This window comes from Sphaerodactylus townsendi, linkage group LG05, assembly GCF_021028975.2.
Source record: "Sphaerodactylus townsendi isolate TG3544 linkage group LG05, MPM_Stown_v2.3, whole genome shotgun sequence".
NCBI classification, from domain to species: domain Eukaryota; kingdom Metazoa; phylum Chordata; class Lepidosauria; order Squamata; family Sphaerodactylidae; genus Sphaerodactylus; species Sphaerodactylus townsendi.
Window position 1 is genome coordinate 11,958,137 of NC_059429.1, and position 27,046 is coordinate 11,985,182.

The window sequence follows — 27,046 nt, forward strand, 5'->3', positions numbered from 1 at the left end:
CCATTCATGGGCACATGTCGCGTGGCCATTTGTAAGAGTCTGAGAAAGCTACACTCTGTTCTGACCAATAGGATATGAAGGAAGAGGGGAAATGGCTGTATTGGGGGAAGAGCAGAGTTGCAGCTGGGTGAAGGAAATGTGGCCACAATTTTGTTTTTAATATATTTTTTTATATTCTCACATGTAAAACAGACGAACAGAAAAAAACACAACCCACTACACATCATACATTGACTTCCATCTATCTCATCTTTGATCAAAAGTTATCTTCAGGTTCATGCATATATAGTTAAGACGTTAATTCAGTAGTTATTTCTTAAGTATATTCTAGTGGTTACAAGCTACTGTTTCCTTTAGATTTCATACCCTGCCAGTACTTCTCTATTTGAACAAGCTTTCCAAAGATAAAAGGCTTCCAGTTTTCTAAAAAACATTGTTCAAATTATTGTCTCCTAGTAGTGTCATCAACTTCACCATTGCTGAATATTCTGTAACTTTCAGGATCCAGTCCTCTTTTGCTGGTAACTTATTATCTCTCCATTGTTGCACATATAAAGTCTTTGGTGGCAGTCTTCATATACATAAACAGAGTTCTAGATTAGGAAAGTCCATGTGGACACAAATGTGCAGGAAGAAGAGGAGGAAGAGTCTATAAAAGCCTGCAGCTATCCATGCTCCTGTGTGTCTGAGCAGCATGGCCCAGAGGCATGGGCCAAACTGCGCCCGGTGCGCAGTGTGTTTTTTCCGCCCTCTCCCATTGCCCCCCCCCCCCGCGGCGCCCCCCGCCCCCCTTCCCACACTTACCTACGTTCCTTTTCTATTTCTAGTACTTTTTGAGACTGAAAAGGCGGCCTCTTCACAGTTCAGGGAAAAAACTGCCTGATGAACTATACTTCCCAGGAGACCTTGTGAGCCCCAAGGTCTCCTGGGAACTGTAGTTCCTCAGGCAGTTTTTAGCCTGAACTGTGAAGAGGCCGCTTTTTTCAGCCTCAAAAAGTACTAGAAATAGAAAAGGAACGTGGGTAAGTGTGGGAAGGGGGGCGGGGGGCGTGTGCCACGGGGGGGGCTGTGGGGGGTGCGGGGAAAGGGGGAGGTGCCGGGGTGATTTTCCGCACCCCCAGGCATGCGCCCGGTGCACGACGCACCCCCCTCGTCCCCTTGGCCCTCCGCCACTGGCATGGCCACACTACTGCTGGAGAAGCAGGCTGGAGCACCCCACTTGTGGAGAGAGTTCGCACTTGCAGTGTTCCTTCTTGCACGGTTGGGCTTCCAGGCAGACTCCGTCTCCCAGGAGTACTCTCTTATCCGTGTCCTTTCCCCTTTCTCTTTGACAGTGCAATGTTGCTGCGCACCATCACATGCTGAGGAACGAGGGCCTGCTTCCACGTACCACGACGTCTGCACCACCGTCACCGTCTTCAGGAGCACACCGAGTGGCTGGCGATGGCCGCCGGGAAACCCGGGACGCCTCTCTTAGAATAAGTGGTGGCTTAGAGAGAGAAATGGTGGGGCAGGTCCTCTCAACCACGTCCAGAGCAGCCCACGAAGCAAGAAGCATTGCCACTCATGATGGCAACAGCCTGGAGGCTTTTGACCTGGGTTCTCGTCTCTGCCATGGTGATAGGCAACTTCCCTGGCTGCACGTTCCAGTCACAAGGTACCGTTGGAGAGTGCGGCTGTGTAACTACTGTCAGGGGTGGAGCAAGGGGAAACTGCGCCCGGGGTGTGCGCGCGTCCTGCGCCCCTGCTGCAGCGCATCTGACCCGGAACGCCCCGGCCACACCCCCGCCGCAGCACGCGCCCAGGGTGTTATGCCCCCCATCCCATTGGCGCTACGCCACTGACTACGGTTGTGTGTGTTTTATTTCTGGGTGTTAAAGTGGAGATTTAAACTGTGTTGCTGTGATCTGAAATGTAGGCCTGACCGGATTGCCCAGACTTGCCAGATCTCGGAAGCTAAGCAGGGTCAGCCCTGGTTAGCAATTGGATGGGGTGTTATCAAGCAATGCCAGGGTTGTTTTGCAGAGGAAGGTGATGGTAAATCATGTGTGATAGTCGCTCGCATTAAAAACTCTGCAGAGTTGCAATAAATTGGTAGCTACTTGATGGCACTTTACATACGCACATAGTAAGGATGCGGGCTGGATGGGTGATTGAAGCGTGTTGTGATGGAATGGTAGCATAGCCTAGTGGGTGGAGTTGACTGTTTTCTTCAGATACATTTTTTGTGTGAGAGGGAGTGCTGGGTAGTGTGCTCAAAGGAGCTTGCCTGTGGTTCCGTAGAGTTCTTGGAGAGAAATCTGGTTCTGTGTGGAAATTATTAGCCTAAGTGGCACGTAAAGAAAAAGAAAAAGTCTGTCTGGAAGTGATTAGCCTAAACGGCAAGCTGGGAAGTTAAGCTGTGAGGAAGTTATTGGCCCAAGTGGCCAGTGAGAAAATGAGCCGTTTTGGTCAGGTCTGTTTAAGGAATTGCTATGCTTAAGTATCTATCCAAAATCAATAAACTTATTAGCCATATAGGAACTGTTACACTGTTACATTTAAAAATAAACTCTAATGCATTTTTTTTAAAAAAAAACTGTTTATTTTGGAGTGAAGGGTCCCCTTTTACCTCAGCGCTGCCCCACGTGCTGACTGTTCTGTCAATCTACCACATACAACTTAGCTATTCTATTCTTTGGGTCCAACTAACTGTGCAATCCAAAGGGGAGGGGGCAGAAGTGACATCGGATGTGTGCTGGCATCCATGCAGAGGTGGGATCCAGCAGGTTCTCACCAGTTCCTGAGAGTGGGTTACTAATTATTTGTGTGTGCCGAGAGGGGGTTACTAATTGGGTCTGCTTTTCCGTTAGAAGTTCCATTAGGTCCAAAAATCATAAAGTCCTGTTGTTTCCTATGTGGCTGGTTAGCGAAGGTAGAAAACAGGATAATTCTCCCTGTTTTAAAAACATGGTTTAGTAATATGGTAAAGTTCCTTGTTTAAGGAAAGTCTCCTTCTTTTGATTTCTAGAAACAAAATGAAGTATTTGAAAGTATGAAGTATTTGACAGGCAGTCAATTAGAGGAGAAGTAGTTGTTTCTGTTGGCAGTAGACGATTGGACTTGCTTTAATGAATTTAAATTATGGACAGAAAGATACCAGCTGGAAATTAGGAACTTTTTTTATAGTAAGAGTTTTTTACAGTAACAGAGACATTATTAATGCTCCGCCCCCGGAATGCCCAGCCACGCCCCCGTTGTGCCTGGCCCAGCCCCATTGGCGCTACGCCACTGTTTGAATCCCACCACCATGGGAACCTGTTACTAAAATTTTTGGATCCCACCACTGCATCCATACCACCACTGATGCATAGACTGGCACAAGCACCGGCGCCAAGGGACTCACCCCAGCACTTTCCCAAACCCGGAAGCTAGGCCTGTGGTGTCTAGTCAGTATCGTAACTGCTAGTAGTGGCATTTAGAGAAGTGCCTTTCCAGAGATTACACATAAAGGGATCACATAGAGAAAGAGCAGAAACATTACAGGTGTTGGCTTTAGTAGTGGGATATTGACTTGAGAGAATATTTATTTGAGGGGATGCTATTCTGTGGAGAGCGAATTGGGAGAATTCCAAAAGAGCAGAGTATGCACCTGAGGAAAGAAATAGATAATTTAGATACTCGAAAAGTTCACAGTGAAATCTGCCTTCCCCTAGGCCAAATGGTGTGCACCCAAGGATACTCAAAGTATTTTCTGGAGAGCTTGCCGAGTCTTTATCCATCATCTTCCTCTTGGAGGAAGAGAGACATGCCACAAGACTGGAAGAGGGCAAACGTTGTCCCAATTTTCAAAAAAGGGAGGAGGGATAGCCCAGAAAACTAAGGTCGTTTCCCCACTTACTGTCTGCTGCGCACTACTCTCCCCAAGTAGTGCGGGGTCCCGTGGCACTCCCCACTAAAGGGGCGGCGACAACGCAGCCGCCCCGATGCTGCCTCTCTGGCGCCCCCTCAGCGCGCGTCATTCTGGCGCTCCTCAAAATGGCGCCTTTTGATTGGTAATATACAGGAGGCAGAACAAGCTAAAAGCTGCAGCATGCCCATGGTGCTCTCTGTGAAGTTAAAAAATTAAAGAAAATACAGGTAGGTGCCAGACGAGATGGCACTCCGCCAGCCCTGGACTCAAACTGCCAGTCCTCAGCGAGAACATCGCTGCATCTTTATTCTGCCACCACCCAGCTTAATCCAGATTCATTTTCTCCACTATCAAAACTTTGGGAGTTAGAGGTGTTCTTGTCTGGCAACCACAGATCAGGCCTGCTGTTTAAAGAGACTTTTCCTCAATTCAAGAATCAGCACTCCACAGCTTTTTACTTAGCCATTAGCTTTTTTAAAAAAAATAATTAAAAAAGCATTTGGCTTTCATTTCATTCTGAGCAGGAAGAAACCGATGTCAGAAGCCGGATTTTCAAATTGAAATGATTAACCAATATCCCTTCGGTTTTTTCCCCTCACAGAGGAGTTCCTCTCCAGCCTCAACCACTATGAAATCGCCTTCCCTGTCCGGGTGGATCAAAACGGTGACTTTCTGACCTTTGACATGAAAAGCCGAAGGAAACGGAGGCCTCGGCGCAGTCCGGAGGCCTCGCCTTACGATCCGCCGGAACAGCAGGTCTTTTACAAAGTTTCGGCCCACAGGATTCAGTTTCTGCTCAACTTGACCCTGCGGGCCAACCTTCTCGCGGAACATTTCCACGTGGAATACTGGAAACGGAATGGAATAGACCAGCAACACGACTTCCACGAAGACTGCCACTATGCGGGTCACTTGCAGGACCAGTATCTGAACTCGAAAGTGGCCATCAGTAACTGTAATGGTTTGGTAAGTGTCTTGTTTTATTTTGGGATTATGGCAGGGAGGTTTTGAAAGGATGTGGTAGAGATCTCCCAGTGGTTTTTGGCAGTGAAAGCACCACTGTGCTACATTTTCACCCTCAAATATTTATTCTTTGTCCCTCCGCTCCAACCCGCTTCTGTTTTGGTGCCATTTTTAAATTATAACTGAACTTTCTACTTTCTCCTTCCGTACATGATCTGCTTTGAGGAGCGGCATAGGCAGCTAGGTATGTTTAGTCTGGAGAAGAAAGGTTAAGGGATGACATGATAGCCATGTTTAAATATTTGAAGGGATGTCATGTTGAAGAGGGAGCAAGCTTGTTTTCTGCTGCTCCAGAGCCTAGAACAGCCATTCTCAACCAGGGTTCCATGGTACCCTGGGGTGCCGTGAGCATGTCCCAGGGGTACCCCGGCAACACTACCCCCCCTCATTTTTGTGGTGTCTCCCACCGGCGCCAGCAAGGACATGGAGCTGGCCCATGGGGCAGGGCCTGCCACAAGGTCAGCAGCCACCCCCCCCCCAGTGCTTCCCTTCACCCTGGGAGGGGAAGGTGGGGGTGTGGTAAGCAGGGGCAATGGGAGGGGAAGGTGGAGGGTGGCGGCAGGGGTACCGTGAGATATGAAGAGTGAGGTCAAGGGTACCCTGACCTCGAAAAGGTTGGGAAACACTGGCCTGGAACATGGAATAATGGATTCAGACTACGAGAAAAGAGATTCCACCTAAACATTAGGAAGAAGTTCCTGATGGTAAGGGCTGTTTGACAGTGGAATCCACTGCCTCGGAGTATGGTGGAGTCTCCTTTGAAGATTTTTGAATTGAAGCTGGATGTCAAAGGTGCTTTGATTGTGTATTCCTTCATGGCCGAGGGTTGGACTTGATGGCCTTTGTGGCCTCTTCCAACTGTATGATTCTATGATCCCAGCCAATCAGGGATCATAGTGTCAATATAGCCAGTTAGATTAATCTTTTAAAAAAGGATCATTTATTCAAATGTGAGTGTGCTGCTTGACAATTTAGATCTTCTACAGAGCCTTTGATCTGTGTGTGCTCCTACTCATAGGTGAGTTGGGCAATCACTAGAAACAGGGCCTTCTTAGTGTTGGGGCTGCGTATATGGAATACCTTTCCCATAGCTGTTTGTCCGGAACCTATCTTGTATTCTTGAGGCTTCAGATCTTTCTCTAGCATTTTGATTGATGTGTGTGAATTTCCCCCTCCCCATTGTCCTTCACTTTGAGTGATTGCACATTTGATAAGAGAATTTTTTTTACTTTTGTTGATGCAAATATGGTGTGGATTGATGTTTTTGTACTTTTAAAACAACTGTTGCTGAATGTTAATTTTGGAAGCAGCCTAAGAATATATGGTCAAGAGGAGCAAACTAAAATTTTGAAAATATATTAAACAAATTGCTGGGGACAGTAATTGATTTCTCATCCCTTCCACTTAAACGTGAAAGCCGTTTCTTTGGCTTCTACTTATAAAAAAGAACCCACAATTCATAATTTTTCACACCATTCTCTGTTTCCTTGGGTTAATTTTTTCCCCTGTAAAATATATGCATTTGTTTCAACATTGTTTTTACACTGGCCAACCTGCATTGAATAGATCAGGGGTAGGGAACCTGCGGCTCTCCAGATGTTCAGGAACTACAATTCCCATCAGCCTCTGTCAGCATGGCCAATTGGCCATGCTTACCCCCCCCCCCCCCCACCCCCCCCCCCCCCCACCCCCCCCCCCCCCCACCCCCCCCCCCCCCCACCCCCCCCCCCCCCCACCCCCCCCCCCCCCCACCCCCCCCCCCCCCCACCCCCCCCCCCCCCCACCCCCCCCCCCCCCCACCCCCCCCCCCCCCCACCCCCCCCCCCCCCCACCCCCCCCCCCCCCCACCCCCCCCCCCCCCCACCCCCCCCCCCCCCCACCCCCCCCCCCCCCCACCCCCCCCCCCCCCCACCCCCCCCCCCCCCCACCCCCCCCCCCCCCCACCCCCCCCCCCCCCCACCCCCCCCCCCCCCCACCCCCCCCCCCCCCCACCCCCCCCCCCCCCCACCCCCCCCCCCCCCCACCCCCCCCCCCCCCCACCCCCCCCCCCCCCCACCCCCCCCCCCCCCCACCCCCCCCCCCCCCCACCCCCCCCCCCCCCCACCCCCCCCCCCCCCCACCCCCCCCCCCCCCCACCCCCCCCCCCCCCCACCCCCCCCCCCCCCCACCCCCCCCCCCCCCCACCCCCCCCCCCCCCCACCCCCCCCCCCCCCCACCCCCCCCCCCCCCCACCCCCCCCCCCCCCCACCCCCCCCCCCCCCCACCCCCCCCCCCCCCCACCCCCCCCCCCCCCCACCCCCCCCCCCCCCCACCCCCCCCCCCCCCCACCCCCCCCCCCCCCCACCCCCCCCCCCCCCCACCCCCCCCCCCCCCCACCCCCCCCCCCCCCCACCCCCCCCCCCCCCCACCCCCCCCCCCCCCCACCCCCCCCCCCCCCCACCCCCCCCCCCCCCCACCCCCCCCCCCCCCCACCCCCCCCCCCCCCCACCCCCCCCCCCCCCCACCCCCCCCCCCCCCCACCCCCCCCCCCCCCCACCCCCCCCCCCCCCCACCCCCCCCCCCCCCCACCCCCCCCCCCCCCCACCCCCCCCCCCCCCCACCCCCCCCCCCCCCCACCCCCCCCCCCCCCCACCCCCCCCCCCCCCCACCCCCCCCCCCCCCCACCCCCCCCCCCCCCCACCCCCCCCCCCCCCCACCCCCCCCCCCCCCCACCCCCCCCCCCCCCCACCCCCCCCCCCCCCCACCCCCCCCCCCCCCCACCCCCCCCCCCCCCCACCCCCCCCCCCCCCCACCCCCCCCCCCCCCCACCCCCCCCCCCCCCCACCCCCCCCCCCCCCCACCCCCCCCCCCCCCCACCCCCCCCCCCCCCCACCCCCCCCCCCCCCCACCCCCCCCCCCCCCCACCCCCCCCCCCCCCCACCCCCCCCCCCCCCCACCCCCCCCCCCCCCCACCCCCCCCCCCCCCCACCCCCCCCCCCCCCCACCCCCCCCCCCCCCCACCCCCCCCCCCCCCCACCCCCCCCCCCCCCCACCCCCCCCCCCCCCCACCCCCCCCCCCCCCCACCCCCCCCCCCCCCCACCCCCCCCCCCCCCCACCCCCCCCCCCCCCCACCCCCCCCCCCCCCCACCCCCCCCCCCCCCCACCCCCCCCCCCCCCCACCCCCCCCCCCCCCCACCCCCCCCCCCCCCCACCCCCCCCCCCCCCCACCCCCCCCCCCCCCCACCCCCCCCCCCCCCCACCCCCCCCCCCCCCCACCCCCCCCCCCCCCCACCCCCCCCCCCCCCCACCCCCCCCCCCCCCCACCCCCCCCCCCCCCCACCCCCCCCCCCCCCCACCCCCCCCCCCCCCCACCCCCCCCCCCCCCCACCCCCCCCCCCCCCCACCCCCCCCCCCCCCCACCCCCCCCCCCCCCCACCCCCCCCCCCCCCCACCCCCCCCCCCCCCCACCCCCCCCCCCCCCCACCCCCCCCCCCCCCCACCCCCCCCCCCCCCCACCCCCCCCCCCCCCCACCCCCCCCCCCCCCCACCCCCCCCCCCCCCCACCCCCCCCCCCCCCCACCCCCCCCCCCCCCCACCCCCCCCCCCCCCCACCCCCCCCCCCCCCCACCCCCCCCCCCCCCCACCCCCCCCCCCCCCCACCCCCCCCCCCCCCCACCCCCCCCCCCCCCCACCCCCCCCCCCCCCCACCCCCCCCCCCCCCCACCCCCCCCCCCCCCCACCCCCCCCCCCCCCCACCCCCCCCCCCCCCCACCCCCCCCCCCCCCCACCCCCCCCCCCCCCCACCCCCCCCCCCCCCCACCCCCCCCCCCCCCCACCCCCCCCCCCCCCCACCCCCCCCCCCCCCCACCCCCCCCCCCCCCCACCCCCCCCCCCCCCCACCCCCCCCCCCCCCCACCCCCCCCCCCCCCCACCCCCCCCCCCCCCCACCCCCCCCCCCCCCCACCCCCCCCCCCCCCCACCCCCCCCCCCCCCCACCCCCCCCCCCCCCCACCCCCCCCCCCCCCCACCCCCCCCCCCCCCCACCCCCCCCCCCCCCCACCCCCCCCCCCCCCCACCCCCCCCCCCCCCCACCCCCCCCCCCCCCCACCCCCCCCCCCCCCCACCCCCCCCCCCCCCCACCCCCCCCCCCCCCCACCCCCCCCCCCCCCCACCCCCCCCCCCCCCCACCCCCCCCCCCCCCCACCCCCCCCCCCCCCCACCCCCCCCCCCCCCCACCCCCCCCCCCCCCCACCCCCCCCCCCCCCCACCCCCCCCCCCCCCCACCCCCCCCCCCCCCCACCCCCCCCCCCCCCCACCCCCCCCCCCCCCCACCCCCCCCCCCCCCCACCCCCCCCCCCCCCCACCCCCCCCCCCCCCCACCCCCCCCCCCCCCCACCCCCCCCCCCCCCCACCCCCCCCCCCCCCCACCCCCCCCCCCCCCCACCCCCCCCCCCCCCCACCCCCCCCCCCCCCCACCCCCCCCCCCCCCCACCCCCCCCCCCCCCCACCCCCCCCCCCCCCCACCCCCCCCCCCCCCCACCCCCCCCCCCCCCCACCCCCCCCCCCCCCCACCCCCCCCCCCCCCCACCCCCCCCCCCCCCCACCCCCCCCCCCCCCCACCCCCCCCCCCCCCCACCCCCCCCCCCCCCCACCCCCCCCCCCCCCCACCCCCCCCCCCCCCCACCCCCCCCCCCCCCCACCCCCCCCCCCCCCCACCCCCCCCCCCCCCCACCCCCCCCCCCCCCCACCCCCCCCCCCCCCCACCCCCCCCCCCCCCCACCCCCCCCCCCCCCCACCCCCCCCCCCCCCCACCCCCCCCCCCCCCCACCCCCCCCCCCCCCCACCCCCCCCCCCCCCCACCCCCCCCCCCCCCCACCCCCCCCCCCCCCCACCCCCCCCCCCCCCCACCCCCCCCCCCCCCCACCCCCCCCCCCCCCCACCCCCCCCCCCCCCCACCCCCCCCCCCCCCCACCCCCCCCCCCCCCCACCCCCCCCCCCCCCCACCCCCCCCCCCCCCCACCCCCCCCCCCCCCCACCCCCCCCCCCCCCCACCCCCCCCCCCCCCCACCCCCCCCCCCCCCCACCCCCCCCCCCCCCCACCCCCCCCCCCCCCCACCCCCCCCCCCCCCCACCCCCCCCCCCCCCCACCCCCCCCCCCCCCCACCCCCCCCCCCCCCCACCCCCCCCCCCCCCCACCCCCCCCCCCCCCCACCCCCCCCCCCCCCCACCCCCCCCCCCCCCCACCCCCCCCCCCCCCCACCCCCCCCCCCCCCCACCCCCCCCCCCCCCCACCCCCCCCCCCCCCCACCCCCCCCCCCCCCCACCCCCCCCCCCCCCCACCCCCCCCCCCCCCCACCCCCCCCCCCCCCCACCCCCCCCCCCCCCCACCCCCCCCCCCCCCCACCCCCCCCCCCCCCCACCCCCCCCCCCCCCCACCCCCCCCCCCCCCCACCCCCCCCCCCCCCCACCCCCCCCCCCCCCCACCCCCCCCCCCCCCCACCCCCCCCCCCCCCCACCCCCCCCCCCCCCCACCCCCCCCCCCCCCCACCCCCCCCCCCCCCCACCCCCCCCCCCCCCCACCCCCCCCCCCCCCCACCCCCCCCCCCCCCCACCCCCCCCCCCCCCCACCCCCCCCCCCCCCCACCCCCCCCCCCCCCCACCCCCCCCCCCCCCCACCCCCCCCCCCCCCCACCCCCCCCCCCCCCCACCCCCCCCCCCCCCCACCCCCCCCCCCCCCCACCCCCCCCCCCCCCCACCCCCCCCCCCCCCCACCCCCCCCCCCCCCCACCCCCCCCCCCCCCCACCCCCCCCCCCCCCCACCCCCCCCCCCCCCCACCCCCCCCCCCCCCCACCCCCCCCCCCCCCCACCCCCCCCCCCCCCCACCCCCCCCCCCCCCCACCCCCCCCCCCCCCCACCCCCCCCCCCCCCCACCCCCCCCCCCCCCCACCCCCCCCCCCCCCCACCCCCCCCCCCCCCCACCCCCCCCCCCCCCCACCCCCCCCCCCCCCCACCCCCCCCCCCCCCCACCCCCCCCCCCCCCCACCCCCCCCCCCCCCCACCCCCCCCCCCCCCCACCCCCCCCCCCCCCCACCCCCCCCCCCCCCCACCCCCCCCCCCCCCCACCCCCCCCCCCCCCCACCCCCCCCCCCCCCCACCCCCCCCCCCCCCCACCCCCCCCCCCCCCCACCCCCCCCCCCCCCCACCCCCCCCCCCCCCCACCCCCCCCCCCCCCCACCCCCCCCCCCCCCCACCCCCCCCCCCCCCCACCCCCCCCCCCCCCCACCCCCCCCCCCCCCCACCCCCCCCCCCCCCCACCCCCCCCCCCCCCCACCCCCCCCCCCCCCCACCCCCCCCCCCCCCCACCCCCCCCCCCCCCCACCCCCCCCCCCCCCCACCCCCCCCCCCCCCCACCCCCCCCCCCCCCCACCCCCCCCCCCCCCCACCCCCCCCCCCCCCCACCCCCCCCCCCCCCCACCCCCCCCCCCCCCCACCCCCCCCCCCCCCCACCCCCCCCCCCCCCCACCCCCCCCCCCCCCCACCCCCCCCCCCCCCCACCCCCCCCCCCCCCCACCCCCCCCCCCCCCCACCCCCCCCCCCCCCCACCCCCCCCCCCCCCCACCCCCCCCCCCCCCCACCCCCCCCCCCCCCCACCCCCCCCCCCCCCCACCCCCCCCCCCCCCCACCCCCCCCCCCCCCCACCCCCCCCCCCCCCCACCCCCCCCCCCCCCCACCCCCCCCCCCCCCCACCCCCCCCCCCCCCCACCCCCCCCCCCCCCCACCCCCCCCCCCCCCCACCCCCCCCCCCCCCCACCCCCCCCCCCCCCCACCCCCCCCCCCCCCCACCCCCCCCCCCCCCCACCCCCCCCCCCCCCCACCCCCCCCCCCCCCCACCCCCCCCCCCCCCCACCCCCCCCCCCCCCCACCCCCCCCCCCCCCCACCCCCCCCCCCCCCCACCCCCCCCCCCCCCCACCCCCCCCCCCCCCCACCCCCCCCCCCCCCCACCCCCCCCCCCCCCCACCCCCCCCCCCCCCCACCCCCCCCCCCCCCCACCCCCCCCCCCCCCCACCCCCCCCCCCCCCCACCCCCCCCCCCCCCCACCCCCCCCCCCCCCCACCCCCCCCCCCCCCCACCCCCCCCCCCCCCCACCCCCCCCCCCCCCCACCCCCCCCCCCCCCCACCCCCCCCCCCCCCCACCCCCCCCCCCCCCCACCCCCCCCCCCCCCCACCCCCCCCCCCCCCCACCCCCCCCCCCCCCCACCCCCCCCCCCCCCCACCCCCCCCCCCCCCCACCCCCCCCCCCCCCCACCCCCCCCCCCCCCCACCCCCCCCCCCCCCCACCCCCCCCCCCCCCCACCCCCCCCCCCCCCCACCCCCCCCCCCCCCCACCCCCCCCCCCCCCCACCCCCCCCCCCCCCCACCCCCCCCCCCCCCCACCCCCCCCCCCCCCCACCCCCCCCCCCCCCCACCCCCCCCCCCCCCCACCCCCCCCCCCCCCCACCCCCCCCCCCCCCCACCCCCCCCCCCCCCCACCCCCCCCCCCCCCCACCCCCCCCCCCCCCCACCCCCCCCCCCCCCCACCCCCCCCCCCCCCCACCCCCCCCCCCCCCCACCCCCCCCCCCCCCCACCCCCCCCCCCCCCCACCCCCCCCCCCCCCCACCCCCCCCCCCCCCCACCCCCCCCCCCCCCCACCCCCCCCCCCCCCCACCCCCCCCCCCCCCCACCCCCCCCCCCCCCCACCCCCCCCCCCCCCCACCCCCCCCCCCCCCCACCCCCCCCCCCCCCCACCCCCCCCCCCCCCCACCCCCCCCCCCCCCCACCCCCCCCCCCCCCCACCCCCCCCCCCCCCCACCCCCCCCCCCCCCCACCCCCCCCCCCCCCCACCCCCCCCCCCCCCCACCCCCCCCCCCCCCCACCCCCCCCCCCCCCCACCCCCCCCCCCCCCCACCCCCCCCCCCCCCCACCCCCCCCCCCCCCCACCCCCCCCCCCCCCCACCCCCCCCCCCCCCCACCCCCCCCCCCCCCCACCCCCCCCCCCCCCCACCCCCCCCCCCCCCCACCCCCCCCCCCCCCCACCCCCCCCCCCCCCCACCCCCCCCCCCCCCCACCCCCCCCCCCCCCCACCCCCCCCCCCCCCCACCCCCCCCCCCCCCCACCCCCCCCCCCCCCCACCCCCCCCCCCCCCCACCCCCCCCCCCCCCCACCCCCCCCCCCCCCCACCCCCCCCCCCCCCCACCCCCCCCCCCCCCCACCCCCCCCCCCCCCCACCCCCCCCCCCCCCCACCCCCCCCCCCCCCCACCCCCCCCCCCCCCCACCCCCCCCCCCCCCCACCCCCCCCCCCCCCCACCCCCCCCCCCCCCCACCCCCCCCCCCCCCCACCCCCCCCCCCCCCCACCCCCCCCCCCCCCCACCCCCCCCCCCCCCCACCCCCCCCCCCCCCCACCCCCCCCCCCCCCCACCCCCCCCCCCCCCCACCCCCCCCCCCCCCCACCCCCCCCCCCCCCCACCCCCCCCCCCCCCCACCCCCCCCCCCCCCCACCCCCCCCCCCCCCCACCCCCCCCCCCCCCCACCCCCCCCCCCCCCCACCCCCCCCCCCCCCCACCCCCCCCCCCCCCCACCCCCCCCCCCCCCCACCCCCCCCCCCCCCCACCCCCCCCCCCCCCCACCCCCCCCCCCCCCCACCCCCCCCCCCCCCCACCCCCCCCCCCCCCCACCCCCCCCCCCCCCCACCCCCCCCCCCCCCCACCCCCCCCCCCCCCCACCCCCCCCCCCCCCCACCCCCCCCCCCCCCCACCCCCCCCCCCCCCCACCCCCCCCCCCCCCCACCCCCCCCCCCCCCCACCCCCCCCCCCCCCCACCCCCCCCCCCCCCCACCCCCCCCCCCCCCCACCCCCCCCCCCCCCCACCCCCCCCCCCCCCCACCCCCCCCCCCCCCCACCCCCCCCCCCCCCCACCCCCCCCCCCCCCCACCCCCCCCCCCCCCCACCCCCCCCCCCCCCCACCCCCCCCCCCCCCCACCCCCCCCCCCCCCCACCCCCCCCCCCCCCCACCCCCCCCCCCCCCCACCCCCCCCCCCCCCCACCCCCCCCCCCCCCCACCCCCCCCCCCCCCCACCCCCCCCCCCCCCCACCCCCCCCCCCCCCCACCCCCCCCCCCCCCCACCCCCCCCCCCCCCCACCCCCCCCCCCCCCCACCCCCCCCCCCCCCCACCCCCCCCCCCCCCCACCCCCCCCCCCCCCCACCCCCCCCCCCCCCCACCCCCCCCCCCCCCCACCCCCCCCCCCCCCCACCCCCCCCCCCCCCCACCCCCCCCCCCCCCCACCCCCCCCCCCCCCCACCCCCCCCCCCCCCCACCCCCCCCCCCCCCCACCCCCCCCCCCCCCCACCCCCCCCCCCCCCCACCCCCCCCCCCCCCCACCCCCCCCCCCCCCCACCCCCCCCCCCCCCCACCCCCCCCCCCCCCCACCCCCCCCCCCCCCCACCCCCCCCCCCCCCCACCCCCCCCCCCCCCCACCCCCCCCCCCCCCCACCCCCCCCCCCCCCCACCCCCCCCCCCCCCCACCCCCCCCCCCCCCCACCCCCCCCCCCCCCCACCCCCCCCCCCCCCCACCCCCCCCCCCCCCCACCCCCCCCCCCCCCCACCCCCCCCCCCCCCCACCCCCCCCCCCCCCCACCCCCCCCCCCCCCCACCCCCCCCCCCCCCCACCCCCCCCCCCCCCCACCCCCCCCCCCCCCCACCCCCCCCCCCCCCCACCCCCCCCCCCCCCCACCCCCCCCCCCCCCCACCCCCCCCCCCCCCCACCCCCCCCCCCCCCCACCCCCCCCCCCCCCCACCCCCCCCCCCCCCCACCCCCCCCCCCCCCCACCCCCCCCCCCCCCCACCCCCCCCCCCCCCCACCCCCCCCCCCCCCCACCCCCCCCCCCCCCCACCCCCCCCCCCCCCCACCCCCCCCCCCCCCCACCCCCCCCCCCCCCCACCCCCCCCCCCCCCCACCCCCCCCCCCCCCCACCCCCCCCCCCCCCCACCCCCCCCCCCCCCCACCCCCCCCCCCCCCCACCCCCCCCCCCCCCCACCCCCCCCCCCCCCCACCCCCCCCCCCCCCCACCCCCCCCCCCCCCCACCCCCCCCCCCCCCCACCCCCCCCCCCCCCCACCCCCCCCCCCCCCCACCCCCCCCCCCCCCCACCCCCCCCCCCCCCCACCCCCCCCCCCCCCCACCCCCCCCCCCCCCCACCCCCCCCCCCCCCCACCCCCCCCCCCCCCCACCCCCCCCCCCCCCCACCCCCCCCCCCCCCCACCCCCCCCCCCCCCCACCCCCCCCCCCCCCCACCCCCCCCCCCCCCCACCCCCCCCCCCCCCCACCCCCCCCCCCCCCCACCCCCCCCCCCCCCCACCCCCCCCCCCCCCCACCCCCCCCCCCCCCCACCCCCCCCCCCCCCCACCCCCCCCCCCCCCCACCCCCCCCCCCCCCCACCCCCCCCCCCCCCCACCCCCCCCCCCCCCCACCCCCCCCCCCCCCCACCCCCCCCCCCCCCCACCCCCCCCCCCCCCCACCCCCCCCCCCCCCCACCCCCCCCCCCCCCCACCCCCCCCCCCCCCCACCCCCCCCCCCCCCCACCCCCCCCCCCCCCCACCCCCCCCCCCCCCCACCCCCCCCCCCCCCCACCCCCCCCCCCCCCCACCCCCCCCCCCCCCCACCCCCCCCCCCCCCCACCCCCCCCCCCCCCCACCCCCCCCCCCCCCCACCCCCCCCCCCCCCCACCCCCCCCCCCCCCCACCCCCCCCCCCCCCCACCCCCCCCCCCCCCCACCCCCCCCCCCCCCCACCCCCCCCCCCCCCCACCCCCCCCCCCCCCCACCCCCCCCCCCCCCCACCCCCCCCCCCCCCCACCCCCCCCCCCCCCCACCCCCCCCCCCCCCCACCCCCCCCCCCCCCCACCCCCCCCCCCCCCCACCCCCCCCCCCCCCCACCCCCCCCCCCCCCCACCCCCCCCCCCCCCCACCCCCCCCCCCCCCCACCCCCCCCCCCCCCCACCCCCCCCCCCCCCCACCCCCCCCCCCCCCCACCCCCCCCCCCCCCCACCCCCCCCCCCCCCCACCCCCCCCCCCCCCCACCCCCCCCCCCCCCCACCCCCCCCCCCCCCCACCCCCCCCCCCCCCCACCCCCCCCCCCCCCCACCCCCCCCCCCCCCCACCCCCCCCCCCCCCCACCCCCCCCCCCCCCCACCCCCCCCCCCCCCCACCCCCCCCCCCCCCCACCCCCCCCCCCCCCCACCCCCCCCCCCCCCCACCCCCCCCCCCCCCCACCCCCCCCCCCCCCCACCCCCCCCTCCCCCCACCCCCCCTCCCGACCCCCCCCTCCCCCCCCCCCCCCTACCCCCACTCCCCCCCCACCCCCCCCCCCCCCCACACCCCCCCCCACCCACCCCCCCACCCCGCCCTCACCCCCCCCACCCCCCACCCCCCCCCCCCCCCACCCCCCCCCCCCCAACCCCCCCCCCCCCCCACCCCCCCCCCCCCCCACCCCCCCCCCCCCCCACCCCCCCCCCCCCCCACCCCCCCCGCCCCCCACAACCCCCGCCCCCCCCCCCCCCCCCCCCCCCCCCCCCCCCCCCCCCCCACCCCCCCCCCCCCCACCGCCCCCCCCCCCCCCCCCCCCCACACCCCCCCCCCCCCCATGCCCCGCCCAGCCCCATTGGCGCTACGCCACAGTTTGAATCCCACCGCCATGGGAACCTGTTACTAAAATTTTTGGATCCCACCACTGGATTTACTGCGGCAGGACATAGAACGTAGAAACGCATCACTCGTAAATAATGGAATGTATACGTTTAAAAATAGCTGGAAGTCCCGCTGCTCTTTATCGGTGCCATCGCAGCTGTGACTCAGGACGGGAAAGTTTCAAAGACTGTGGAGAACCTGCATACATTTGGTTTCAGTGGAAAGTTTGCTTTTTTTTCTGAGAAAAGAAAGATAGCGCAACCAGGACAGAAGAATGATCTAAGAGGTAGGTGGCGATGTGGAGAAGAGGAGAAAGCACAGGCAAGACAAGACTTTCCGAACCATCTCTCCAGGCCCCGTTTCACTGTTTATTGACGTTTCTACTGAAAATGATATTTTTCTTTGCAAAAGAGCAGCAGTGGCGTAGGAGGTTAAGAGCTCCTGTATCTAATCTGGAGGAACCGGGTTTGATTCCCAGCTCTGCCACCTGAGCTGTGGAATTCAGATTAGCCTGTACGTTCCCACACACGCCAGCTGGGTGACCTTGGGCTAGTCACAGCTCTACGGAGCTCTCTCAGCCCCACCCACCTCACAGGGGGTTTGTTGTGAGGGGGGAAGGGCAAGGAGATTGTAAGCCCCTTTGAGTCTCCTGCAGGAGAGAAAGGGGGGGATATAAATTCAAACTCTTCTTCTTCTTCTTCTTCTTCAAAATTTAAGAAAAACCCAGAGAATGATTTTTTTAAAAAAAAATTGGAACTTTTCAACAGCTGTCAGGCTCTGAGCCAGAATATTTTTGGGAGGGGGGCGCCTTCCCCCAAGCCAGAAAGCAAATTCCACCCAACAGCTAAGCACCGGGGGTTTAGTTCAGTTTTCTTTCAAGCACATTGGAAGGGGCCAGGAGCCGGCTGTGGCCAACGCAGCGTGAATCCTACAACAGGAAGGAAATTGGTCTTCCCGCCCAGCGTAAGAGCGGGCCAAGAATTCCTGCCACTCCTCCCTCTGGCTTTGAACAGTTGATATACAGTACAAGACTTTAAAGTCCGATGGGATTTCTGCCCTGGTTTAAATCGATCGCTGGTGGAAGACTTTGATCAAGCATTTCCATTGGCGGGGATGGAACGTTTCAATCGATTGAGAACGTTAAACAGCTGCCAGTTTTCAGATGTTCTTGGTTTTCTTCCTCTTTCATCCTTCGGGGAATCCTCCACTCCCCCAACCCCCCCCCCCCCCCAATTCTCTACAACCTCACTTGTGTGTTTTGGAAGCAAGCAAATGATCCCTGTTTTATAGCACTTAATAGTTTTCATACGTGCCTTTGATCCTCACTATCTGACCTGGAACCATTTGTTAGGATATACGTGTGATGAATGGTTTTTGTTGTTTCAATAAGGATGGGGGAGATCAAATGCACACCAATATATCGCACAGATATGGAACTAGCAACATTTCCTTCTTGCTTATGCGATTGGGCTTCAAATTGTGAGCCGCCTTGAGCCCTTCGGGGATAAGGCAGCCTATAAGTTTAATAAAATAAAATAAAAATTAAAAAATCATGGGAGTTTTACATCCAATGTATACATCCAGTGCAAATCTGTTACAGGCATAATATTATTTATCTGTTTGTTTGCATTTGTTCTGTGCCTTTTACCATGGTATCAGGGCAGGCTGCAATAATAGCCATAAAAATCTCATACAAGAAGAAGAGAAGAAGAGTTTGGAGTTATATCCCCCCTTTCTCTCCTGTAAGGAGACTCAAAGGGGCTTACAATCTCCTTGCCCTTCCCCCCTCACAACAAACACCCTGTGAGGTAGGTGGGGCTGAGAGAGCTCCAAAGAGCTGTGACTAGGTCACCCAGCTGGCGTGTGTGGGAGTGTACAGCTCCACAGCTCAAGCGGCAGAGCTGGGAATCAAACCCGGTTCCTCCAGATTAGATACACGAGATCTTAACCTCCTATGCCACTGCTGCTCCTGCGCAACAATGGCAAAATCACACTAAACCCCCGACTTAAAACCCTAAAGCAATATACAATCTCCAACACCCACCCCAAGCACCCACAAAAAAGGGAGGAATGTATGGATACATCAGGGGGTCCCTCCCAGTTGGGGGGGGGGGGAGTCAGCCGAGTGAAGAGGATGGTCTTTGCCTGGCACCAGAATTCCAAGAGAGTGGCACGTGGCAAATCTCTGGAGGGAGTGCATTTCACAGTTTAGGGACCACTGTAGAGAAGACCCTCTGGGCTGCCCCTACCCCCCCCCCCTCTTACCTGTGAAGGGTATGGGACATCTAGGTGGGTCTTCCCCTCCAATGTCAGCACCTGGGCAGGTATATATGGGCAGATGCACTCCCACAGGTACCAAGGACCAAAGCCGTATAGGGCTTTATAGGTTAGCATCAGGACTTTGAAGAAGAAGAAGAGTTTGGATTTATACCGCCCTTTCTCTCCTGCTGGAGACTCAAAGGGGCTTACAATCTCCTTGCCCTTTCCCCCCCACAACAAACACCCTGTGAGGTAGGTGGGGCTGAGAGAGCTCCGAGAAGCCGTGACTAGCCCAAGGTCACCCAACTGGCATGTGTGGGAGTGTACAGGCTCATCTGAATTCCCCAGATAAGCCTCCACAGCTCAGGTGGCAGAGCTGGGAATCAAACCCAGTTCCTTTGCATTGAGCCCGGTATCTAGTGCAGACTCCTCAGAATAGGGGTGAAGTGATCCCGCTGGAAAGCACCAGTCAGTAGATGAGCTATTCTGTACCAGCTTGAGTTTCCCGTCCATCCTTAAAGGCAGCCCCCCATATAGCGTGTTACATTAATCTGATCTGATGGTTACCAGAGCATGGATAGCTATGGCCAGGTCATCCTGGTCCCGCCAAAAGAGGAGCTGGTGCACCAGCCGGAGATGTTGATGGGCCCTCCTGGATAATGCTGGTGTATTGGTGTATGGCTAAGGGAAGGAGCCGTGGCTCAGCAGCACAGCATCTGCTTGGCATGCCGAAGGTCGTAGGTTCAGTTCCTGTCAACTCCAGATAAAAGTACCAAGTTACAGATGATGTGAAAAAACTTCACCTGAGATTCTGGACAGCAGCTGTGAAAAAGGCCAACTCTGTGCTGGGGATAATTAGGAAAGGAGTTGATACTAAAACTGCAAGGATAGTCATGCCCTTATATAAAGCCGTGGTGCGACCGCACTTGGAGTACTGTGTTCAGTTCTGGTCGCCACATCTTAAAAAGGATATCGAAGAGATAGAAAAAGTGCAGAGAAGGGCAACGAGGATGATTGAGGGACTGGAGCACCTTCCTTATGAGGAGAGGCTGCAGCCTTTGGGACTCTTTAGTTTGGAGAGGAGACGACTGAGGGGGGATATGATTGAAGTCTATAAAATTATGCATGGGGTAGAAAATGTTGACAGAGAGAAATTTTTCTCTCTTTCTCACAATACTAGAACCAGGGGGCATCCATTGAAAATGCTGGGGGGAAGAATTAGGACTAATAAAAGGAAACACTTCTTCACGCAACGTGTGATTGGTGTTTGGAATATGCTGCCACAGGAGGTGGTGATGGCCACTAACCTGGATAGCTTTAAAAAGGGCTTGGACAGATTTATGGAGGAGAAGTCGATCTATGGCTACCAATCTTGATTCTCCTTGATCTGAGATTGCAAAGGCCTTAGAAGACCAGGTGCTCAGGAGCAGCAGCAGCAGCAGCAGAAGGCCATTGCTTTCACCTCCTGCACGTGAGCTCCCAAAGGCACCTGGTGGGCCACTGCGAGTAGCAGAGTGCTGGACTAGATGGACTCTGGCCTGATCCAGCAGGCTAGTTCTTATGTTCTCAATTTCTTATGCCAGTCTGAGAAGACCACGTGGACTTTGATGAACTGACAGTCTGAGTCAGTAGATGGCAGCGTCACAGGTTCCTGTGTGCGTTAACAATGCAAAATACAGGTAATTTGTGATGGAAACTGGGTATGAGAAAACAGATAACGGCTTTTTCCACGCAGGTCACCCAAACATTTTGCAAAATGTTTTCCACCCCCCCGCCCCCCGCATTTGTCCGCACTCACCCCCTCAAAAAGATTCCTACCCACATTTTGTGTGTTTTTTCCTGTTTTTTAAAAAAGTCTACGTGAAATAGATGCTTCGATGCTTCAGTGGCTTGTGCTGTGATTCCCCATCGCTTGTGCACTTGAACTTTCAAAGATTCCCCCCCTCCCCCGAAAATAATTTTAATAGAAATGACGAAAATAAACAGGTGAGATGCTGGATTGAATTCAGAAAGGGGTGACAAGGAAGTCCGGGGACTGTGGAGAGGCGTGGGAAATGCCTTAAAGAGATCGCACAGCAAGCCAACATGTTTTGAAAATGGGACCTTGGGTGACCTTGGGCTAGTCACAGCTTCTCGGAGCTCTCTCAGTCCCACCTACCTCACAGGGTGTTTGTTGTGAGGGGGGAAGGGCAAGGAGATTGTAAGCTCCTTTGAGTCTCCTGCAGGAGAGAAAGGGGGGATATAAATCCAAACTCTTCTTCTTCTTCTCTTCTTTTCAGCAACAGTATTGCTAAACGTATTGTCGGAGGCACAGCCCAGAAAACCCACAACGACCAGTATTGCTAAAACTGAGGATGCATTCAAAACGTTGTCAAGCTGGAAATGTTTAGAGTAAAAGCTATGTGGAAGTCCTTGGAGGAAACGTTTTATTTCCTGCCTCAACACGTTTCATTTTGGTTGTGCAGAAAGGGCCTCCGTTGCGAAAAAAAATTAAAATCACAATTCGCACATAGAAGGAGCAAAATAAAAAAGGGGGGCGTGTATACACAGATTGCATTTGCTGGGGTTTGTTCTAGTCCACTGAAGTTGGCATCAACAGACTAAGGTCGATTCCGCACTTGCGTTATCGACCTAAGTTCGAGCTGCGTTCGACCTAAGTGCTCGACACAACCACTGGGATCGACGTGGTTTTGTACCAGCTTCGCCCCGTGTAACGGTCCAATTTCCGACTCCAGTTGGGAACGACTACTTTTTCAGGGAACCACGCTCGAACTCAGCTCGATTCCAGTCAAGTGCGGAATCTCTGGTGCCAGGAGTCCCCCATTCAGCCAATCACAGCTGAGTGTTTCGGGCATGCGTACAGCTGGCCAATCAAAACACGCCACCTTCGTCCCTCCATTCCTGTGGCAGTTTTTTAAATAATGTGTGTGGGGATAGACGGAACATGGCCGTAGAACAGTAGCCAATCGGAACGGAATGGCGAAGAGGCACAGGATGATTCCGCCCTCCGAGCTGGGATCAAGCTGGTTGCAGTGGGGAACAACAATGGCTTCGACCTAGGTCAGTACCCTTCTCAGGGAACTGGGTCGAACCTATTTTACTTGTGTGCGGAATCGCCCTTAGAAAGGTGTAACCAGATTGCCAACATGCCTGGAGAAAAATGCTCTGTTCCTTGAGTAGAAATTTAATGTACTGAAACGGGCAATTCAACTTTTTCATGGCACAGAGATAACCAATATCCCCTTGCAAATAATAAGAAAAATAGTTTGGGTTTATACCCCACTTTTCCCTTCCACAAGGAGTCTCAAAGCAGCTTACCAGCTCCTTCCCTTCCTCTCCCCACAACAGCCACCCTATAGGGCAGGTGGGGCTCAGGGAGTTCTGAAAGAACTGTGATTAGCCCAAGGTCATAGCTACATGTGTGTCGCAGGAAATTTAAAAAAGAGAGAAGTGTCTCCGTGAGAAGGCATGAAAGCAACCCGGATTGTTTCCATGGGCTCCGATCGCTGCCTGCACGGCATGCATGTGAACGGGAAAACAGGAAAACGGCTTCCTTTGTCATGACCGCAACCTGCTGTACATTTGCTGTGCAGACGTCAGTTAGATTTCTGGGACATAAGCTTTTGATAGTCAAAACTCCTTTAATTAGATGCACGTGGGGGGGGGGGCTGAATTACCCAGCAGAGATGGTTCATTCCGCAGCGCACGTGACCCCTTTCTTGGATTAGGCCAGAGGTGGGATCCAGCAGGTTCTCACAGGTTCCCGAGAGTAGGTTACTAATTATTTGTGTGTGCCGAGAGGGGGTTACTAATTGGTGATTTTGCCACGTGATTTTTGCCTTAGTTACGCCCCTCCTCTCAGCAGTAGCGCGCAGAACTTGAAGCAGTCTAGCCGGAGGTGCACCGGCGTGCGTGGCAGCCTGCGCCTGCGTGCATTCGTTTCCCGCCCAAGGACCCGCGCAGCGGCTGCGTCCTTGCAACAGCCCCGCCCAGAAATGCCCTGCCCACGGAATGCCCAGCCACGCCCCCATCGTGCCCCACCCAGCCCCATTGGCGCTACGCCACAGTTTGAATCCCACCACCATGGGAACTTGTTACTAAAAATTTTTGAATCCCACCACTGGATTAGGCTGCTGCTAGGAGTTGGGGGGGGGACTCTAAGTGGGAGTTGCAGTCCTTGATAAGGCAGAAGCTGTGACTGTTAGTTAAGTTAGAGGAGGGGGGATCTAAAGTTCGAAGATGTTCAAAAATGTCAGGAGATGTTCAAAGATGTCAAGTTCTATGCAGTGGGAGATGTAGACCCCAAGGTAACCTTCCGCAGCCTCTCTAATTAGCCTATCCCCGCCCCCCAGCCAAGACACCCAATGCTCTTCTACCTGCAGGATTTTCCAATTCCCTGTCTTCATGCCTCCTCCTCTTTTAAGGACCACATGTTGACTGCGGGCTTTTCCCCACTCAGCATGATCCCCCCATGCCGTGCGCTGCTCTCAGCACGCGGCATCCCTGGCGCACGCCTGGGCGTCCCCACGACCCTGAGTTCTGCGTGGGGTCATTAAACGGTGCCCTTTGCAAGAGCGCCAGGGATGCCACGCGCTGAGGGGGCGCGACAGCATCAGCGTCAGGGCAGCTGCGCTGTCGCTGCCCCTCTCGTGGGGAGTGCCGGGGGACCCCGCGCTACTTGCGCGGGGCTTAAGGTAAGTGGGGAAAGGCCTTGTAGCCATGGTTGGCTTTGGGCACCCAAGACTTCTCGGGGAGGGGGAGCTCAGGGTTCATTTTAAACAGAAGAAGAATGTGGAGGGATGGTAGAAAAGTATATCTGAGCATACACAAAGTGCCTCGCTTTTAGAACAGCGACACAGTCGCACAGTCCAAATTTTTATGGGAGCTCTTTGTGGTCAAATCGAAATGCAGTTGACACAAAAGCCGGCTAAAAAGATATTAAGATCAGAGGAATGAAGCGAACTCATACTGCATTCAAACTGTAAATATGTGCCAAAGTGGCTCATTCATTCCAGTCGGATAATTGAGGGGATTTATTTTTTAACTGAAATGAAAAAAGAAATGTTTGGGATTTGTATCAAACTCCCCTCAAAATGTTTAGCCTGAACAGAACCTTCCATTCAGTTTTGGGAATAAACCAGTGGGGCAGTGATGGGATCCAAAAATTTTAGTAACAGGTTCCCATGGTGGTGGGATTCAAACAGTGGCGTAGCGCCAATGGGGCTGGGTGGGGCATTCCAGGGGTGGGGCATTAATAATTTCTCTGTTACTGTAAAAAACTCCATTGTTCCTAATTTCCAGCTGGTATCTTTCTGTCCAACAGGACTTTATGATTTTTGGACCTAATGGAATTTCTAACGGAAAAGCAGACCCGATTAGTAACCCCCTCTCGGCACACACAAATAATTAGTAACCCACTCTCGGGAACTGGTGAGAACCACCTCTGCAGTGGGGGGATTCAAATAATTGAACAACTGGTTGTTTACAAACACCATTTTAACAACCGGTTCTGCCGAAGTGGTGCGAACCGGCTGAATCCCACCACTGGAATAAACCAAACTTCAGCGACAAATGTAGCTCCTAAGTCAGTTGCCATTTTTATTCCTGCTTTTTAACAGCCACCGAAGAACTGAGAATCCAAAGCGTCATTCTGTCCTCATGGTGAAGAGGAAGGACAGCAATTGCCCCCATCTTTGCATTTCAACCTATTTGCAGTGCTCAAGGGCACTGGAGCAGCATGGGCAGAAATAAGTTGGCAACCCATAATTCTGCTTTTAGCCGTTCACCCCTGGTTTCTTGCAATGCCCCTCTTTCACAGCTTTGCAAAAACAAACCCAAAGAAAATTGTGCGGCTTTCTTTCTGACTTTCCTGCCTTCGCAACAAGGAAATAAGGTTAAACTTCAAAGGCCCCCTGTCACTGTCGCAGAGGAAATTTCAGTCCCCAGCGTGAGCGTAACAGGCCTCATCCCCGCCTCTGGTTTACCCTCCACTGCTCACTTCACGTTGCTTTAAAATAGAGGACGACTTTTCTTCTAGAAAGAGAAAGAAAACCACCGAAGGACGACTCGGCCTCTCTCGCCCTCCGATGCAGGTACGGATCAGCCACTTAACAGGGCTAGTGTACAGCTGCCAGGCCGTTGCCAACAGATTTCCTTCGAGGCAACTTTGGTTAGTTTCGTTTGGTTAGTTTTCCTGGAGTGCCCACTCTGTGGTACTGCTGGTTGGGGAGATGGGAGTGTGTGGGGGGGGGGGGGAGGGCTGGGATTTTAACTTTTGTATGTTGTAGTGTTTTGATGGGGATGTTTTAACGCTGTAGCTTCCTGGAGATCTTGCACATAGGCAGGGTATACATTTAATAAAGAAATAAAGAAATAAAGAATCCCAAGAGGGGCAGGACTTCCCAAGAGGGGTGGTTTTCATCCAATGCAGCTTCTCCTGTTGTAAGACAGCTAATTCGAATCCAGTAGCCCTCGAGAGGCCGACAAGATTGGCAGGATTTGGGCTTTTGAAGGGCAAAGATACAAAACAGACCAAGAGAGCTCTGCACCCTCTTGTCCCAGTCAGAAGAAGAAGAGTTTTGGATTTATATCCCCCCTTTCTCTCCTGTAAGGAGACTCAAAGGGGCTTACAATCTCCTTGCCCTTTCCCCCTCACAACAAACACCCTGTGAGGTGAGTGGGGCTGAGAGAGCTCCGAGAAGCTGTGACTAGCCCAAGGTCACCCAGCTGGCGTGTGTAGGAGTGCACAGGCTAATCTGAATTCCCCAGATAAGCCTCCACAACTCAAGTGGCAGAGCTGGGAATCAAACCTGGTTCCTCCAGATCAGAGCGCACCTGCTCTTAGCCACTACGCCACTGCGTAGGGAAAGGTGTTGAGAAGAAGGGACCCACGATGCCGCGGTGCTTCTCGAGGATACCTACTTGTGGGTTGGGTTCCAGACAACAGCAGGAAGGCTGGAATGCGAACAAAAGGAGTTGGAGTCCTAAGAGGTTTGTATCATCAAGCCCTGCCAAAACCCACATCCCAGTAGGGGTCCTTATAGCCAGTCCCTCCAGGCCTGGCTCCACCTTTTCATCACAACTGCCTTCTGGCCTTGAACAAGAACTAAGGAGAACAGAATAAAGGGCAGGTGTCTCCCATTCCCCCCCCCTTTTTTGTTAAGGGCGTTTCCCCACTTTTAAAATGACGTCCGTTTCGTCTGGTCCAGGACCTTTTTAGCCCGAGGGTCGTGTTCCCCGGGCTTCCCCACTGCCCCGCGCCCTGCGCGGGGTCATCAAAAGGCGCCGTTTTGAGCAGCGCTGGAAGGGGGCGCAAGGGCAGCAGAGTCAGGGCGGCTGCGTTGTAGCCGCCCCTGTAGTGGGGAGTGCAGTTGGACCCCGCGCTACTCGGCGAGAGTAGCGCGCAGCAAACAGTGAGTGGGGAAAGGGCCAATGTTGACTATTTTTTGTTCTCTGCTCTTCCGTGTAGGTTTTCCAAACTTGTTTTTCTTGTGTCAACAGGTGAATCCATTTTAAGTCTCAGTTTATGGGGCACGGACCTATATGACAGGTTTATCATACTGATTTATTGTGCACAAGCAACATCCGTTTCCATGGGGGAAATCGGAGCTGCCAAACAGAAAACGGGGACCGAAAGAAAAGAACCCTGGATTCAGTTTGCACATCTAGGGAGGCAGAGGCATTGAAATTGAGATTTGCTAGGGGAGGGGTTGGAGAAATTTGAAATCACAGAGGTGTAAGAAGAAGGAGAAGTAACCCACCCTCCCTGATCCTCTCCCTCTGGGCCAGGGGTCTGCAACCTGCGGCTCTCCAGATGTTCATGGACTACAATTCCCATCAGTCCCTGGCCAGGGCTGATGGGATTTGTAGTCCATACACATCTGGAGAGCCGCAGGTTGCAGACTCCTGCTCTGTGCTGTAATACAGACTGGATCCAGCGGAAAAGGACATCTTTGTTGCAATGGGGAAACACTTGGCCCACTGTTCCCAAGACAGAGCTGGCCCCGCTGTCTGCCTTTCCAAACCTCTGGCCTCCGAAAGGTTGTGACGGGTATGTGGATTGCCTCATTGTTCCCTCGCTTGCTATGGGATCAAATTGAAATTTCGTTAAACAAGGGAGAAGATAAAGGGACTAAAAACTCCAGATGTTATAGACTACAATTCCCATCAG

General features: G+C 65.2%; 1 protein-coding gene across 1 annotated transcript in view; it reads left to right on the forward strand.

Annotated features, from left to right (window-relative positions):
- The first annotated feature begins 1,337 nt into the window (after positions 1–1,337).
- The window catches only part of LOC125433268 (mucin-16-like), a 56,883-nt gene continuing 31,174 nt past the window's right edge, over positions 1,338–27,046 (forward strand). Inside the window, exons 1-4 of the mRNA XM_048497769.1 lie at positions 1,338–1,657; positions 4,494–4,858; positions 24,695–24,829; positions 24,914–24,968. Of these exons, the coding sequence (XP_048353726.1) occupies positions 1,567–1,657; positions 4,494–4,858; positions 24,695–24,829; positions 24,914–24,968 (646 nt within the window). The 5' untranslated portion in view covers positions 1,338–1,566. The remainder of the gene's footprint in view (positions 1,658–4,493; positions 4,859–24,694; positions 24,830–24,913; positions 24,969–27,046) is intronic.